The sequence below is a fragment of the Talpa occidentalis genome, unplaced genomic scaffold (genome assembly GCF_014898055.3).
Source record: "Talpa occidentalis isolate TD23 unplaced genomic scaffold, MPIMG_talOcc4v2.1 talOcc4.4, whole genome shotgun sequence".
Classification (NCBI taxonomy): Eukaryota; Metazoa; Chordata; class Mammalia; order Eulipotyphla; family Talpidae; genus Talpa; species Talpa occidentalis.
The window spans coordinates 8,033,559-8,048,736 of record NW_023604295.1 but is presented as its reverse complement, the minus strand read 5'-3'; the positions used below and the strand labels follow the sequence as shown (position 1 = coordinate 8,048,736).

The window sequence follows — 15,178 nt, the reverse complement described above, 5'->3', positions numbered from 1 at the left end:
CCTGGGTCAGACACTGTTATTATAAAGCATCTCTTTATTGCTGTGAAACAACAACAGGGGAGAGTTCATTTCCAAAATCAAACGCAAACTGGCTCCTCCAGAGGTTTTGGTGGAAGCATAGGATCTTTCTTCAAGACTTCTAAGACAGTTGAGTGAGGAAGAAAACCAGCTTCTCTTTCGTGGGAACCTTGAGGAAAGAAAGCTCTTCCCACAAATGGGGTCCCCAGGATCATCATCCTGTAGTGAATCAGGAGTTAACAATAGAAATAGAACATTTTACCTGCTGTCTTGGCGGGGGTGGGGGGGGGTTCTCCATTCTTTTCAGTGATAATTATTTTCAGATATGGACCAGGTATGAAAATCTTTGAAATTATCTACTTCTTTAATCCAGACAAATGAAATATCTACATTTTTATTTCCAGTGAGCTTTGAGATTTCAGACACAGAACAAAAATGTCCATTCTGGTGTATTGAATCCTTTTTTGGGGCAGACTTTTCCTTCAGAGTGCATATATGTCCATTAGAAAAAACACCTTTAACGCAGATGTACTTTCTAAATTAAGAGAAGAAAAAGAAAAAGAAAAATGCCACAGCATTCTCTTGAGAAGTTTGGTCCATCTCTAAGGACCAAGAAAAGGAAAATCAAGAATGCAACATTTTTTCCAACCAAAGCTACTCTTTGCCTTCATGGGGGTGGATGAAGAATTTGTGAGAAGACCTAATGCCTCGCAGAGTGGTGTACAACACACTCAGACAACCTTCCCAACCTCATGAATCTGTCTTCACTTCATGGGAAAAAAATCTCTGTCCCCAGTGCTTTCCCTTCATATAAACTAGTTGGCCGTGGGAAGCCATCTTGTTTCCTCCTGTCTAGACCTAGGTGCCTAGGGAGAGGCGAGAATTTGTTCTAGGTCTCAGACTCTGTTTAATAAAAGTACTATCAGATATCATCAGCTACTGACTGGGGTCAGATATGGAAGAATGACATTTCCTCCCCATTCAGGCCCCCACAAAATGAAGGCTGGCAGTAGGTGGCAGCAGGAGAAGAGACCTATGACTTCCTTCAGGGCTTGTGACTTTTAAGAGAAGCTCCCTTTAACTTCTGAGGTTTCTCAGTTATAAAATCCAACATGTATGTATATATTTTTGTAGCTAACATGTACCTTTAAAGTAGAAAAGAGAAAGGGAGAAAGGAAAAATTCTTAAAATCCACAAGATAACAATTTCTTGGGAACATGGACCACTTAACGGGTGGTCATGACATTTGAGATTCTCCAAGTGGATGGATCTGTTCCCACTCTTACTTTCAAGACTTTATGCCCGAAGTTGTCCTGAAAGTTGATACTGAAAGATGGGAGGATATTGCTTTTTTTAGGTGGAGAGTTATTTTTAATTTTTCCAAGGCCATTTCTTTCCTGTAGGACCACAGAGGAGCAAGGTGTGTCTGCAGGAGTTCTCTCAGCTGCACTCTGATGTAAACCGGGTGCTTTGTGGGGTTTTGCCCACCAGCCCCATGAGCCTGTGTAAACAGACCACCTGCCAGCATAGCTATCAGTGACTGTCCCTGGTGTCTTGTTAAAGCTGCTGGCTGACTTCTCTAGGGAGACATGACTTGATGTCTTTCCTCTCTGGGATGACAGGTGATACCCCAGCTTTTCCTCTAGGAAATACTTTTGTGTATTGGGCTGAAAATCAGGACTGCCATTAAGCTCCTGACTTAATCCCAGGGTCCAGATGTATGTTCATGGTGCACCTGCCCCCTCTTCTTCCAGCTGCTCTTTGATCCCAGAATATTCTATCCCTTTGACCCCAGAATATCCCTCACTGGCCAATAAGTATCTGGGTTTTCTTCCACCCCACAATGTCTCACTCATTTCTTTCGGGTTGGAGAAACCCAAATCACACTTGCTTATTGCCCTCTTTCATTCCAGTGTCTTATTACTCCCCTCCTGTGATTCTCCAGGGCCTTGTGTCTGCTGTGGAGGGAGAAAGCCCCTGGGCCATGTTTCAAAAGACACATCAGGAAATTCTGAACATGTTTTGAAATTCCCACTAATTCTATGGGATTACCGAGGTTTATAAAGTGCATTCCACATAGTTCCCTTGATATCCTCACATGCTTCTGAAATGTCAAAGGGACAAGATTTCTCTTTATCCACATACTAAATGTGTACGAACCCTCTAGGGGCAAGGAATTAAAATGTTCAATATGGTTTCCCTTTGAAAACCCCTGAGGACCGTCTGACGATTAGTGCAGGTTACTTGGCATTAGGAGACAAATACAATTGTAATTTCTTTTTCCTGTTGTTTTTAAAAGTTTTGTTATAAAACAATAGGTCTTCTTCATCAGCTCTGAATTTATGCCAGGCATTGAGCACTTTCTGTGGCTTTCATTCTACCCTCAGACAACCTGAAAGGCCTAACTGCTCTTATCCACTCTCCAGATGAGATGAGAGCCTGGAAGGGAGATCTGGGTTTTTTTTTTTTAAGGATTGGTGACTGTTTTTGTTGAGGAGAAACTCCTCCAAGAGAAATGGAATTCTGGAGTCAGTTTGATAAAATAATCTCTTATGTTTACTTTATGAAGTTCGTGCTCAGCTGGCCAGACCCCAGAGTTCACTGATTGTGACACCAATTTTTTTTTTAACAACAGGAAATGCATGATCCTTTTATTTGTTTTATATATCTATAAAAAATATATAAATATATATAAAATATATATAATATATATAAAATATAAAACAAATAAATATAAATAAACTTTTATATATATAAACAAATATATGTTTATCGCAAATATATATATATTTATCACAAATATATATGTTTATCACAAATATATATATATATTTGCGATAAACATATATATTTATTTTCTTACATGTTTGTTCATTTTTGGACCATATTTGGCTTCTCTCAGGTATGGTCCCTATAGTTATCCCACCACCATTGCACCCAGGATCCATCACCACGGTCCCTTATGCTCCTCTGTGGCACCAGTTTTAAGGCTGACATCTATTACCTGTGGTCCCTGCCAAATAATTCAGAGAGACAATGATTTGAGATCTTTGTCATCTTGTGAAACCAGTTGACGACAAGGAGACAAACATTTGGATGTTTCCTTGAAAGTAGACGGTATTAGAGTTGATTCTAGGGCCCCAAGTTTTAGCCACAAACACCTTCAGTTGGATTCTCTCTTCATCATAACGTCCCATCTCCTGGAGCTTCTGCATCATTCAGTGTACCTCGTCTGTAACAGGAAGCTCTGTGTCCCCAGAAGATTAAGGGAGAATATAATAGGTCCATGTTTGAAGTATTTAAACTTGAGTATTGGACTTGCTTCTTGTAGAGGAAGAACATGCTTGGTTGCCCTTCATGTTGCCTTCAGTTATTTTATTTAACTTTTCCTTAATATTTACCCTTGCCAAATTAAACTGCTTTTATTTATCGCTCAATGCAAGAGAGACTAGATGGCTCTGCAAGTTACATGGAACCAAGTTACATAAAACCAAGTTAAATATAACAAGACTGAATCCCCCCTCTCTGAAACGTTCAAATTAACAACTTGGAATTCCACTGGCCCCGTTTTGCGAGGCTGCACATGGTCCTAGAGTAATTCCCACTGTGGGTCAACCCTCTCTCCACTTCTCACTCCTCTTGTGGCTTTCACACTTGAGTGGCATCTGAAGCACCTGGAAGGCTTGTAAGGACACAGAAGACTGGGCCCACCCCCAGAGTGCCAAGCTCAGTAGGTCTGTCTGTACTGGGGCCAAAGAATTTGCATTGCTGACAAGTTCCCTGGTGCCGCTGCTTCTGGGTGAGGGCCACGCTTTGGAACAGCTTCTTACTCTTCTCGTCAGGAGGTTTCTCTTCCACAGATACAGGCCCAGAGGCATCAAGGACAGATGAAGCCCACTGCTGCCCCTTTCTCACTAGCTTAGGACCTTCATAGAAGTGACCTGTGTTGGCAAGTGCTGCCAACCCTGAAATTGAGTGTGGACCATGGAGAGGCACTTGGCTATCTGGTGGGCAGCCCACGTCCCTGGTTAGGCTTTGTGAAATATTTTTGTGAATCACCAAAAGAAAATTAAACTTAGAACTGCTCATCCCCTGAGAATGCGTACAGGTACCTTGGTTTGAGAAACATTGTTTGACTTGAGTATTATAAAAACTAACCTGTGGGAAAATAGTATGTAAGTCCTGGGCTATTCAGCTAAAGGTGTGAATGTTAAACTAAGTTTAAGGCACCCAGACGGATGTGAGACGGTTTTGTTCGATAACCAGCAGGCACAAGATGTAGGGAAGATACTGGGAAGGATTCCTGAATGGAACGAGCTGCCCTAGGGAGATTGGAAACAGCTTGTCTGAGAGACTGGTTGAGTCTCCAATAGCGACTTTGTTGGTGGAGTTTCCATCCATAAAACCCGGGGGTCTAAGGCCCTCTCTCGTCAGTCTCCAAGAATCTTTCCAAAAAGGGGGTTAGCATTGCTAAACACATCTAAAACGCAGTGCATGGTAGTTTCTCAGACCTGCCACCACCCCAAATGCTTCTCCCCTCCACCCAGAACTCACTCTTCTCCCAGCTTCCTCAGTTCTGTCACTATGACCACTGTTTGTCTGGCTTTCGTGTAATTTGACCCATTCCCTTGGCCCATCCCCTTCAGATGTCCATATTTCTTCTTTGCTTTTCTCTTCCCATTGCACACATCGCTCATGTTCATTGTTCAGTAGCTGGTGCTGGGTTTACTCCCTTCATCCCCTACTCCCCACACCTGCCCCTTCCATCCACTTACCGCTGGGTCACCTTGCCCAAATCCTTGAATCACCCATCTTTTCTCGTCCTAGGAAACACGTTTCACAAACACAGGGAAACTCTGCTCTCGATGGCTCTGTAGGTACCTTGTTCATTCTTGTCTCCTTTTCTTGGTCCATGGAGGTCGTCTTCCCTAGCCTCTTGTCCACCAGCCAAAGACACATCCTCTACACTGTAGTCCTGTTTATCTCCTCTGTGGTCATAAAGCAGCACAGCCCAGCATTTCAACACCCCTTGAAAGGAAGGAGCTTATTGATTTGTTTGTTGGCTGTCTGTCCCCAATGATGTATCCAAGATGGTGGGTGGTCTGGTTCACCCTCCCCAGCACCTGCACCATGGCCTGGGGCAAAGAGTCTCTCTCAGTCAGCTGTGAGTGACAGAGCAGGAACCAGGTCTTAGCAAATGTCTGCAATTTGAGAATGATTTCTAGCTGGAGCCCGTGGGCTCCGTACCTGTGGTGATCTGTAGCACTTTAATTCAGAGGCGCCTCAATGGAGCAGGGCCCCAAGGGTCTTAATTTCAATCAGTCTCATTGGATTTGTTTTGACTGGAAATCCTATTGCCTGTTTTTAAAACATATTCCCTCAGGTGCTTTTGAGCACTTGAGACCTCTTGGCAGGCAGGCATTTCATCCCCATCAGCGAATCTCATCAAAATGATATTAGGTTTGCACATCAGGAAAATAAAACTCCTCCAGGAGGACACTGCTGTTCTCCAGACTGGCTTTGGGTAAAAGCACTTAAGCCCATTCAGAAGGTATTTGGACCGCATCTGAGATGTTGGGTCAGGGCTGAGTGGCAGACTCGCACAATAATAAAAAATAAACATATAAAAAATAAGAGTGGGAAAGAAACCTCTCCCTCATCCTTGTCCCCCCAGGAATTTCTCTAGTTTCAGGCCAAAACAATTCAGGGAAAGCAAAACACCAGTTTTGAGTATGAGACTTTATTTCAAAGGACTGAGCAGGGACCAAGCTGGGACATGTCCTCCTATGCAGGCTCCTGCCCTGTATTTTTTTGGTTTGGCCTCCTCCGGGCTCCACCTTGGAAACCCTACTTAGAAAACCACATAATGGCAGAACTACTTTGATTCAAATTTCCTAACATCCCCCAGGTATTTTTCACATCATTTAGTCAGGACTTCCTTCCAGAAGGAAGAGCCATGATTTCCCTTCATTAGCAGGGAGTTCTGGAAACTCTTGAAACTCCTCTTACCACCATTGTCCATTGTTCAAGTATTCACAAATGTACTTTTATCCAGGCTTTCACTTTGGCTGCTTTGATGAGATGCTGAGGGTTCTAAAAAGATGATGGCGAAGGAGTGTTGAGGTTGGCATGAAAGTAGCAGAACTGAAGCTTGGCCAAGCCCTTCCCCTCTTTGTCATAATGAGGAGGAGCTGTCTCATGCTTTGCTGTCTCTCTTCAGAGGTGTGAACATGTATGCCATGTTGACTGGGACCCTGCCTTTCACGGTGGAGCCTTTTAGCCTGAGGGCTTTGTACCAGAAAATGGTGGACAAGGAAATGAACCCACTCCCCACTCAGCTCTCCACAGGTAAGGCACCTGCCACTCTGAATTTGGAATTTCAAGATTTGCACTCTAACCACTTTGGGTCCATATATGGGGTTGCTTTTGTTTTACAATGTGTTAGGGCTACCCCATGGTTGTAGATCTCTTCCTAGTGTCAAAACTAAGATGATATGGTCTACACAATGGAATACTACACAGCTATACAAAATGATGAACTTTTGCCATTTGCAACAATATAGATGGAGCTTGAGGGCATTATGCTTGGTGAAACAGACAGAATTCAAGAAATTTCACTCGTGGAAAATAAAGAAACCAAAAAATTGAACAAAAGAAGCAAAAAGAAACACTTTGATTATACAGATAGAATGGGGGTTACCAGAGGGGTTTGGAAAGGGGATGGGTAAATTGGGTAAAGTGGGGGGCAGTTATGTGGTGTTGGATGGAAACTGACTTTTGGTGGTGCTCATAATGTAATATGTAATATGTTTTTTCATTATAATGCTTACATCTGAAACCTACAGAATGTTTTAAACCCATGTTACTTTGATAAAAAATTAAAACAAAAAGAAAGTACGTCTCAAGAGGTTTCACCTCCCATCTCTAAGCAGGCACTTCTTTCATGCCTCCTTGATTTTTCCTTTTTCATTTCAATTCTGAACCCTGACTTCCTCCATCCTCCTCTGTGCTATGTATTATACATTTATCAAAAGGGTTTTATGTTTCCAATTGAAAAATAATTGCAGACTTGGTTGTTTTAAAACTCACATATTGTAATGCTGACTTTGGAAAGCGTGTTTACAGTCGTGTTTCTATTGTGGCTCCCTTAGTCTGTTCATTGTCAAGAAATTCCAGTTTCATTCAAGTTTGGACTGTGTTGTGATTTGTTTTTTGAGTTTTTGAGCTTATTTGAAAGCTTTTATATATAGATACAGGTTTAATTACTTGATTAGACTGAATCATCAGGTGTATTTGGAAAGTGCTCTCAAACTAAAGCTAGTTCACATTTCCATAAGGAGTTTGTATTAAGATTTAGTTTCAGATCCAGTCAATTCGTGCAGTTTCTTTTGTTTGGTTCACAATTCACTTTAAGTTCTTGGCCACAGCTTGGCCTTGCAGATCATGAAACTGGCTCCAGAAAATAAACTAAACTTCATTAAGATAAGGCATGTGACCAGAAAAATAATTATTGAATTTCAACATCTGATACATGGTTAAAATATAACATTTTTCTTTTAGTACTGTTATGTATTTTTCTCTTGAGTTTCTCAAGCATCCATAAAGCTGACTCTGAATTTATGTTTGCCAAATGGAATCCAAACCTAAATGCATTCTTGTCTACAATTACCTAATTCGGTCCATACTTTCACCTTTGCGAGGGAGGTTACAATCTCGGGAGGCTGAAAGCAAAGGAGGCATTATGTACTTGGGAAGATAAGTTACAGTTCTGTCATCATAAAAGAAATATTTCTGCACTGAGAGCACTAACTCTTGGAGTTAGAAAATGTGCAAAATGTCAAATGAATTGCTATATTTGGATTTTAGAGCTATGTTTGGGTTTCAGAAGTGTTGTAAGGGCTGCAAAGCCCTATGAGGAGTGTTCGTTCATTCATTCACTCCATATTCCTTACTCATTCACTTATTCCATGAGTTTGGATTGTGCCCCAATCATAGACTGGGTGCCAGGAAGACAGATGACAAAACAGTCAGTGTCCATCCAGCTGACACAGCAGCTGGGGAAACAGAAAAAAAAGAGATAAACATGTGATGTTAGGTAGTGTAAGTAAGTACTCTAAAGAAAATAAAACAAGTTAAGGGACTAGAGAGTAAAGGTAGCTTTTCTTTTAAGCAAATAATATTTTTAAAACCTTTTTTATTGTGGCTTAACTGTAGATTTAAATGCAGTTGCAAGAAATGACCCAGGAGAGCTACCCTTTATCCTGTGTCCCCACTAATGATGCCTTGCTTAGATGTAATAGAATACTACCCCCAGGAAATTGACATTGATAAAATTCATTGGCCTATTCACATTTGCATGTAGTCATGTGTGTGTTTGTGTGTATTTAGTTCTGCGTAATTAATCACACGTGGAAACCACACAGTCGCGATGCAGATCAGTTCCATTACAAGGATTCCTCATCCTACCTTCTACAGCCAAAGCCACCCCGCTGCCTCCTACCCTCCCTAACTCTCAAAACCTCAAATGTTTTCTCTTTCTCCATAATTTCAAAAATTATATGTACATACAAGTATACAAATATGATTATAAAATTATATATGTTTTTAACATTTTTCACTGAGTATAATTCCCTTGAGATCTATCCAAGTTGCTGCATGATCCGTCTTGTGGGTTTTTTTTTTCTTGCTGAATAGTATTCCATGACGTGGCTAGACGGTAATTATTTTATCCATTTACCCACTGGAGGGCATTGGGTGGTTTCCATCTTTGGGTTAATATTCGTGTACAAGTTTGTGTGAGCAAATTTTCATTCCTCTGGGACAAGTGCCTCTGAGTGGAATTGCTGGGTCATGAAGTAGCACATATTTTGTTTTGTAAGACTCTCCCACATTCTTGGTCAGAGTGGTGTGCTGTCCTGCATTCCTCTCCCACGAGTGATCGGGTTCCTCTGCATCCTTGCTGGCCTTTGTTGCTACCAACATTTTTTATTTTAGTCATTCTGATAGGGATCTAATGACATCTCATTGTGGTAACAAAATTTAATGTTTACAGATAAATGCAATCTTTCAGAGCAGTCTCTTTAAGGGTCATAAAATAATGGAGTTCCTCTCATGGTTCATGACCAAACAGAACAAATGATAATAAGAGGATATTTGTGCCCACATGTCTAGAAAAGGCAGGTGGTGCTCACTTAGAATCCCCATGAGACTTGATCTTGCAGAACAGCTACTTATTGTATAAGTAATAAACATCCCCCAAATTTCAGTGGCTTCAGACAATTGATTTTTTAAAAATTTTTATTTATACAAGCACTGGGTATAGTCAGAAGTACGGGAGGGTGAGAGAATTCACCAGAGCCAGAGCAGGGAGCAGAACAGGCAGACGGACGAAGTACACTCTGAGGGGAGCAGCAGGCGTGGCAGGAGAGGTCTCCATGCCATGTGGGACCCTCGCCGGTGGCCGGGGATCGAACTGGCGCTGCAGAGGCTGCGGGCAGCTTCGCAGCCCAGTGCTCAACCGCTGAGCCACCAGGGGAGGCCCTCTTTGCCCTTTTTGTACCCCACCCAGTTTACTCTTGTCCTTTCCAACCAGCCTGGGCCACCTTCATTCCTGAGACCATGTGTGTATGTCCCCAAATACCAGCTTACCAGTACCAAGGGTGTGGCCACTTGTTGAGTGGTCATGTGTGGGTGCTTTCCTATTGTCTCCTGTTCTCATCACAGCCCTGCAAGGGAAGTGCTATTACCCCAATGCTCAGTGGGGAAATTAAGTCTCAGTGAGATGAAGTAGCATTGCTGTTTTTGAATTTATGGCAGCTTGATCCCAGATCTGATTTTCCTATAACTCTGTGCTGTTTTCTCCCTTTCTCAAGCATAAGATGCCCATGCAGAACCATCCCAGCCCCAATTTGGGGATATTATGTTTTGAGTAATGTTCAAATAAAAAAATCCCAATTTTAATACTTGCTTCACAACCCATTATTATTAACTTGATGATTCCATCACTGATACTTTTAATGACTCTCCACATTGGTTCTATCACAGTTAGGTTTTTTTTTTAAGGTGAAGTTTGAAGCATTTTTGCCCAATCTGAGTTGAAAATCACCGTTGCCCTCGTGAACCCACAGTGCGTGCTTTTAAAGAATTGTGCCTCATCTCTGTCACAGAGTCTGAAAACTTGAGCTCTTTGGACCTTTCCAATTCTGTTCACTGTTCCTCCTCCTGCTTGTTGGCACTGGTCTATCACAAACTATGAATGCCTTTCATGCCAGTCGTATTTTTTAGACAATTCACCTTTTCATACTACACCTCATTGAAGCATTTAGAGTATGTTCCTCAGTCTTCAGATCAAGAGGTTTTGCACCAAAGTGAAACCTCAGGGAGGTGTTACGTCTGTGAGGGCTGGCTTTAGTGCTGATTAAGATTTCCCAGAAGGTTCTGCTTTCATTTCATTGTTGCTGCTTTCACCTGGGAGGTGATGAAGTAGCACCTTGGGCAGGTATGGGACTCTGCTTGCACCCCTGACCGTCCCCTCCCCAGGCACAGTGTCAAGGTGTTCCCAGAGGCCAGTCTAGACTCCAGAAAGCCGAAGTCTCACAGTAGAAAGTGGTTGTTTCCTGGGAGGATCTCAAGACCCCTGTGATGTGGAGCACAGAGAAGGAGCACCCCCTGTGTGTCTTCCCTGCCCTGGGCCTGAGCAGAGGGTCCCAAGTGGTGACTTAGAAGGCCATGCCCATCACGACTTCCCAGGACACTGGGGAATATCTTAATCCCTTTTGCTTATGAGATACAGGGATTTTCAGGCCCCTGTCACAAACTTCAAAGAGCTCTAAGGAGGTTTTCAGAGTCCCTTGGGTAGTAATGCAGTGTTTGTAATCACCAAAGAAACACATCCATCAGTAGAGATCTGAACTAAAATGACTGTGTTCAAGAGCAGTTTGCAAAGAGGCAGCGCTTTGGTTCTGAAAATAGAACAGAAACACTCATCCAGTTTGATCTCACTCCTCCGGCTCATCATGGGCTGCCTGGTGGCTGCTGCCTGGGGCTTGTTTGGGGCTGGAGGGGAAGCTACAGAAGTCTCAGAAACTTCATGAACTCACCCGCTCCCGCCCCATTTCCATTCAGCAGCTGCACATCTTTTTCCTTTGAGCCACGGGAGTCCTTGATGCAGCATCCCGATGGAGCTTGCTGTGTTGGGGAGTCCAGAGAAGGGTAACAGCTTCCCAAAAGAGGATCCTTTTTGGGGAGATGCTTGCTTTACAGACCACTGAAAAGCATTTTAGGGAAGTTTTATTTGGAGAGCCAGCTATAAAAACCTAAAAATAAAAGGTATTAAGTCTGTCTCGTGACTGCTTTGGTACCTCCACCTCTATTTTTATTCGTTATGTTTCCAAAGGGAAACCACTTCTGCCAACCTCATCAGCTCCAGGGGACCCACCTGGAGGCGTCCTCCGAGGCAGGACTAGTGACAGGGATGTTTAGGTTGATTCCTGCCTCCCCGTGGCCTTGGGACTCTGGGTGTCACGTGGCGAGTGCCAGATTACAGGGTCTAGCTTTATGTTCTTATTTTTATACAATACCCATATAATTTATTGGGAAAGTGAATGCATTTCTACCTGTAAATGGAAAGAAGACTGAAAGGTTTGTGCTTTTTTTTTTATATCTCACTAATAAAAAAAAAATAGTCCTATCTCCAGTTAACCCATTTTAACCTTAGGGAAAGAAAGTTCATAATTTATACACACACACACACACACAGAATTTCTATTAAAAATAGAAGTACATTCTAGGAACACATTAAGAGAAATGGCTTACAAGCAAGCAGAGTTTAGTAATAAAAGAAAAGCTATGTCTCAGTAAAATCTGCCCACACGCTCTTTCATATCATTCAATATGTATTCGTTTATTAGTTTTTATTTATTTTATTTCATTTTTATTTATGTATTATTTTTCGCTGCAGTAAGGTGCGTGACTCCAGGCCAGGCTCACACCCCGGCGGTGCGGGCTGCCCGTGGAAGGTGTGACTTGAGGGCGACTTTGCCTCAGTCACACTCAGACCTACCTAGAAAACAAGAGTCTTCTCTCTCCTTTCTCCCATCTCTTCACACCTGCCTGCGACGCATCTGGGCTCACCTGCAGCAGTGGTGCGGGAAGGCCCCTGGCTGCGGCCAGGAGTGGGGTGCGGGGCCGCGTCGGGGCTCGTGGGGCGCGTTCTGCCAGACATGTGATCCTGACCGTGTCTTCACAGGGGCCATCAACTTCCTGCGCTCGCTCCTGGAGCCAGACCCGGTGAAGAGGCCCAATATCCAGCAGGCGCTGGCAAATCGCTGGCTTAATGAGAATTACACCGGCAGGGTGCCGTGCAACATCACCTACCCCAACAGGTACCCGCGGGCCCCAGGGCCCCCTTCTCCAGCAGGGTGGGGCCTCCTCCCAGCCAGGCAGCTGGGCAGGATGCCAGGGAAAGCCAGCACCTGCCCGGTGCACCCGCGCCCACCACCGAGCCTAGTACTGTGCACCAGGGTGGTATAGGCAGGGCCCCGGGGCGGTGCGGGCAAAGGGCCAAGGGCATGGCTCCGAGAGCTGCATCTCCCAGAGCAGCATAGCTGAGACCTGATGGTGCGTGTGTATGTGTGTGTGTAAGTCTGTGTGTCTGAGAGTATGTGTGTTTCTGTATGTGCGTGTGTGTGTGTGTATTTGTGTCTGTGTGGGTGCTTGTCTGTATGCCATGTGAGATCATGAGTTTGTGTGTCTGTGCATGTGTTGTATGTGTGTGTGTCTATGTGTATGTTGTAGGTGTGCCTGTGTGAGAGTGTGTGTTGCGTGTGTGATTCCTCACGCGCTCTCCTAGCATCTGGATCTGTTGGACTTGACCCTCTTTTCTTTCAGACCATCCCCTGGGGTCCTCTTCTGCTGCTTTTTAGCTCTGAGGTTTATGCCACCCTAAGTCCCCTGCCTTAAAATGTTAGAGGCGGGAAGAAGAGGTAATAGCAGGCATCACTGGCTCCAGGTGGCATTTCCCGGCGGACTTCCCATGAGGCTTACCCTCAGCAGTTCCCCAAGAGGGGCTTTTAGGGGAGGGTCCAGGCAGGAGTCCACAGCCTGGAAACTCAGGGACACCTGGTGGTGGCCTACGCCTCCGTGCCAATACTCATGGCAGAGTTGAAAGCAAGTACAAGGAGACATTTCCTACTTGTTTAACATACTGCAAACTAACCTGAGGGAGGGAATGTGTGTTCTCACTGTGGTTACTTTGGCATGAACATGGGGACCACATGAGTCTAGTAGCTACAAGCCTTGGCCCCATGGTGAGTCCGTCTTTCCTGCCCACTTGACCAAGCTTGCACCAGGCAAGAGAACCACTGCTGAAGGGGGTCCGATGGGGGCTGACAAGGCAGGAAAGAGGTGTCCTCTGTGATCGTATTTCCTTTTTGTCCCCTACCGCCATCCCTTTGTCCCTCTCCTTCTTAACCTTAGAAACCTCACTTCATTTATTAATATTTGTAAATATTTACTTGTTGAATTGTCCAGTATGTAAATGTTCAGTATTTGTTTTTGTCATTTTGATTTGCTTGACTGCACATCATTCCCTTCAACTTCCTTCCATTTTGCTGTAGATGGCAACAGTTTGCCCTTCTTGATGGCTGAATAGTATTCCACGGTGTGGCTAGACCACATCTTCTGGATCCAATCTTCTATTCCTGGGGTCTTAGGTAGTTTCCATGTCCTAGCTACTGTAAATAAGACTGCAGTAAACACTGTAGAGCATATAATTTTTTTTTAAAGTTAGTTTCATGTTTGGGTAGATAATTCCAGAAGTGGAATTGTTGGATCACCTGGTATTTCTGTGTGATCATATTTTCAAGGTACCCAGGAAAGTCTGGAAGCATCCACCACAACTTGGCAACAGTGCCAAGTTCTCCAAATGAGATGGGCAGGCCAGGCTCTGTCTTGGGGAGAAAGTTCTAGAAGAACTTAAGGGGTGATGGGTGGATATTCCTGGAATCTGTGCCCATGCTACAGGGCTAAATTACCCTTGCTCACCACAGCCATGGATGAGGTGGTTTCACTCAGTCGCCATATAGGATTCTAGCGTTTGACATGGGAGGTAATTTAAACAAAGCTTAGGTTACTCATGTTACCAAGGGAACCTGGAAAGAGACTGCTCTTTTCCATCACCAGCTTGATTTGGGCCAGGATCTGAAACAGACACCAGAAACGTTACCCCCACATGAGACAGAACGAGCAGAGCTGAGGGGCCATGACTCATTACCGGTGCTCATGCCGGACAGAGCACATAGGTATGCTTCCCAAGGCAGGGGAGTCAGCGAGATACACACTCACTTGCTAATGAGCACAGTTAGTCCCCACACGCGGCAGCTGCTGAAAGCAGTGGAGCTGGTGTTAGAAACAAGTCCCCCTCCTTGTTGCTCACAGCTTCATTCACAGAGAGTTGGGCCTTGGCGCCTCATCTTGTAGCTTTCCCCAGGTTACGGACAGGCTTTTGTAGATTAAAACCTAAATTCAGGTTGGTTTTGCCAGATGAGTGATGCCTTTGGAGTTGGTCAGTAGCCGCAAGGCTGCACTTGAACTCGTTAGGTAGGTTGTGAAATGGTTACAATTTTGTATATTAAAGAAAATAGCAGCGCAGTGTCTTCTGTTGGTGTCAGTCCCGTTATTCAACTAGTGCTAGAAGCAAATCAATGTTCAGTTTGCAAGTAATGAAGCCAGAAATCTGAACCATTGGGGGAGACACTGGTATTTATAGTCTTTATTTCGAAAAATATTTAAGACCAAAAATGTGCTTTTGATAATTATTTTTCTGGTTTTACCAGCACATAGATAAAAGCACACACGTGGCTAGGGAAAGTGATATTTTCTTTTTAAAGTATATTTTATAAATTCCAAGTCCCAGATTTAATTATTTTAGATGTTGTCAATGTTCTACTTTTGGGAAAAAGAGAAAATAAAAGTCTGTGTTTTACATCACTTTTCTGTAAAGTCTTCTGTTAAGTTACTTAATCTCTTCCAAAAGGCAAGAGCAAAAATGTCTTTAAAAATAAACTTTTATAGTAAGTGTTCATGCTGGTCAGTCAACAGATGTTTGCTGTGATCAGAGCTGGCTTCCCTCCTCTGGATGCAGACATTTTTACAAACCAGG

General features: G+C 43.6%; 1 protein-coding gene across 1 annotated transcript in view; it reads left to right on the top strand.

The window, feature by feature from the left end:
• The window catches only part of HUNK (hormonally up-regulated Neu-associated kinase), a 99,228-nt gene that overhangs the window by 60,521 nt on the left and 23,529 nt on the right, over positions 1-15,178 (top strand). The window contains exons 5-6 of the mRNA XM_037525035.2: positions 6,239-6,366; positions 12,266-12,401. Coding sequence (XP_037380932.1) covers positions 6,239-6,366; positions 12,266-12,401 — 264 coding nt within the window. The remainder of the gene's footprint in view (positions 1-6,238; positions 6,367-12,265; positions 12,402-15,178) is intronic.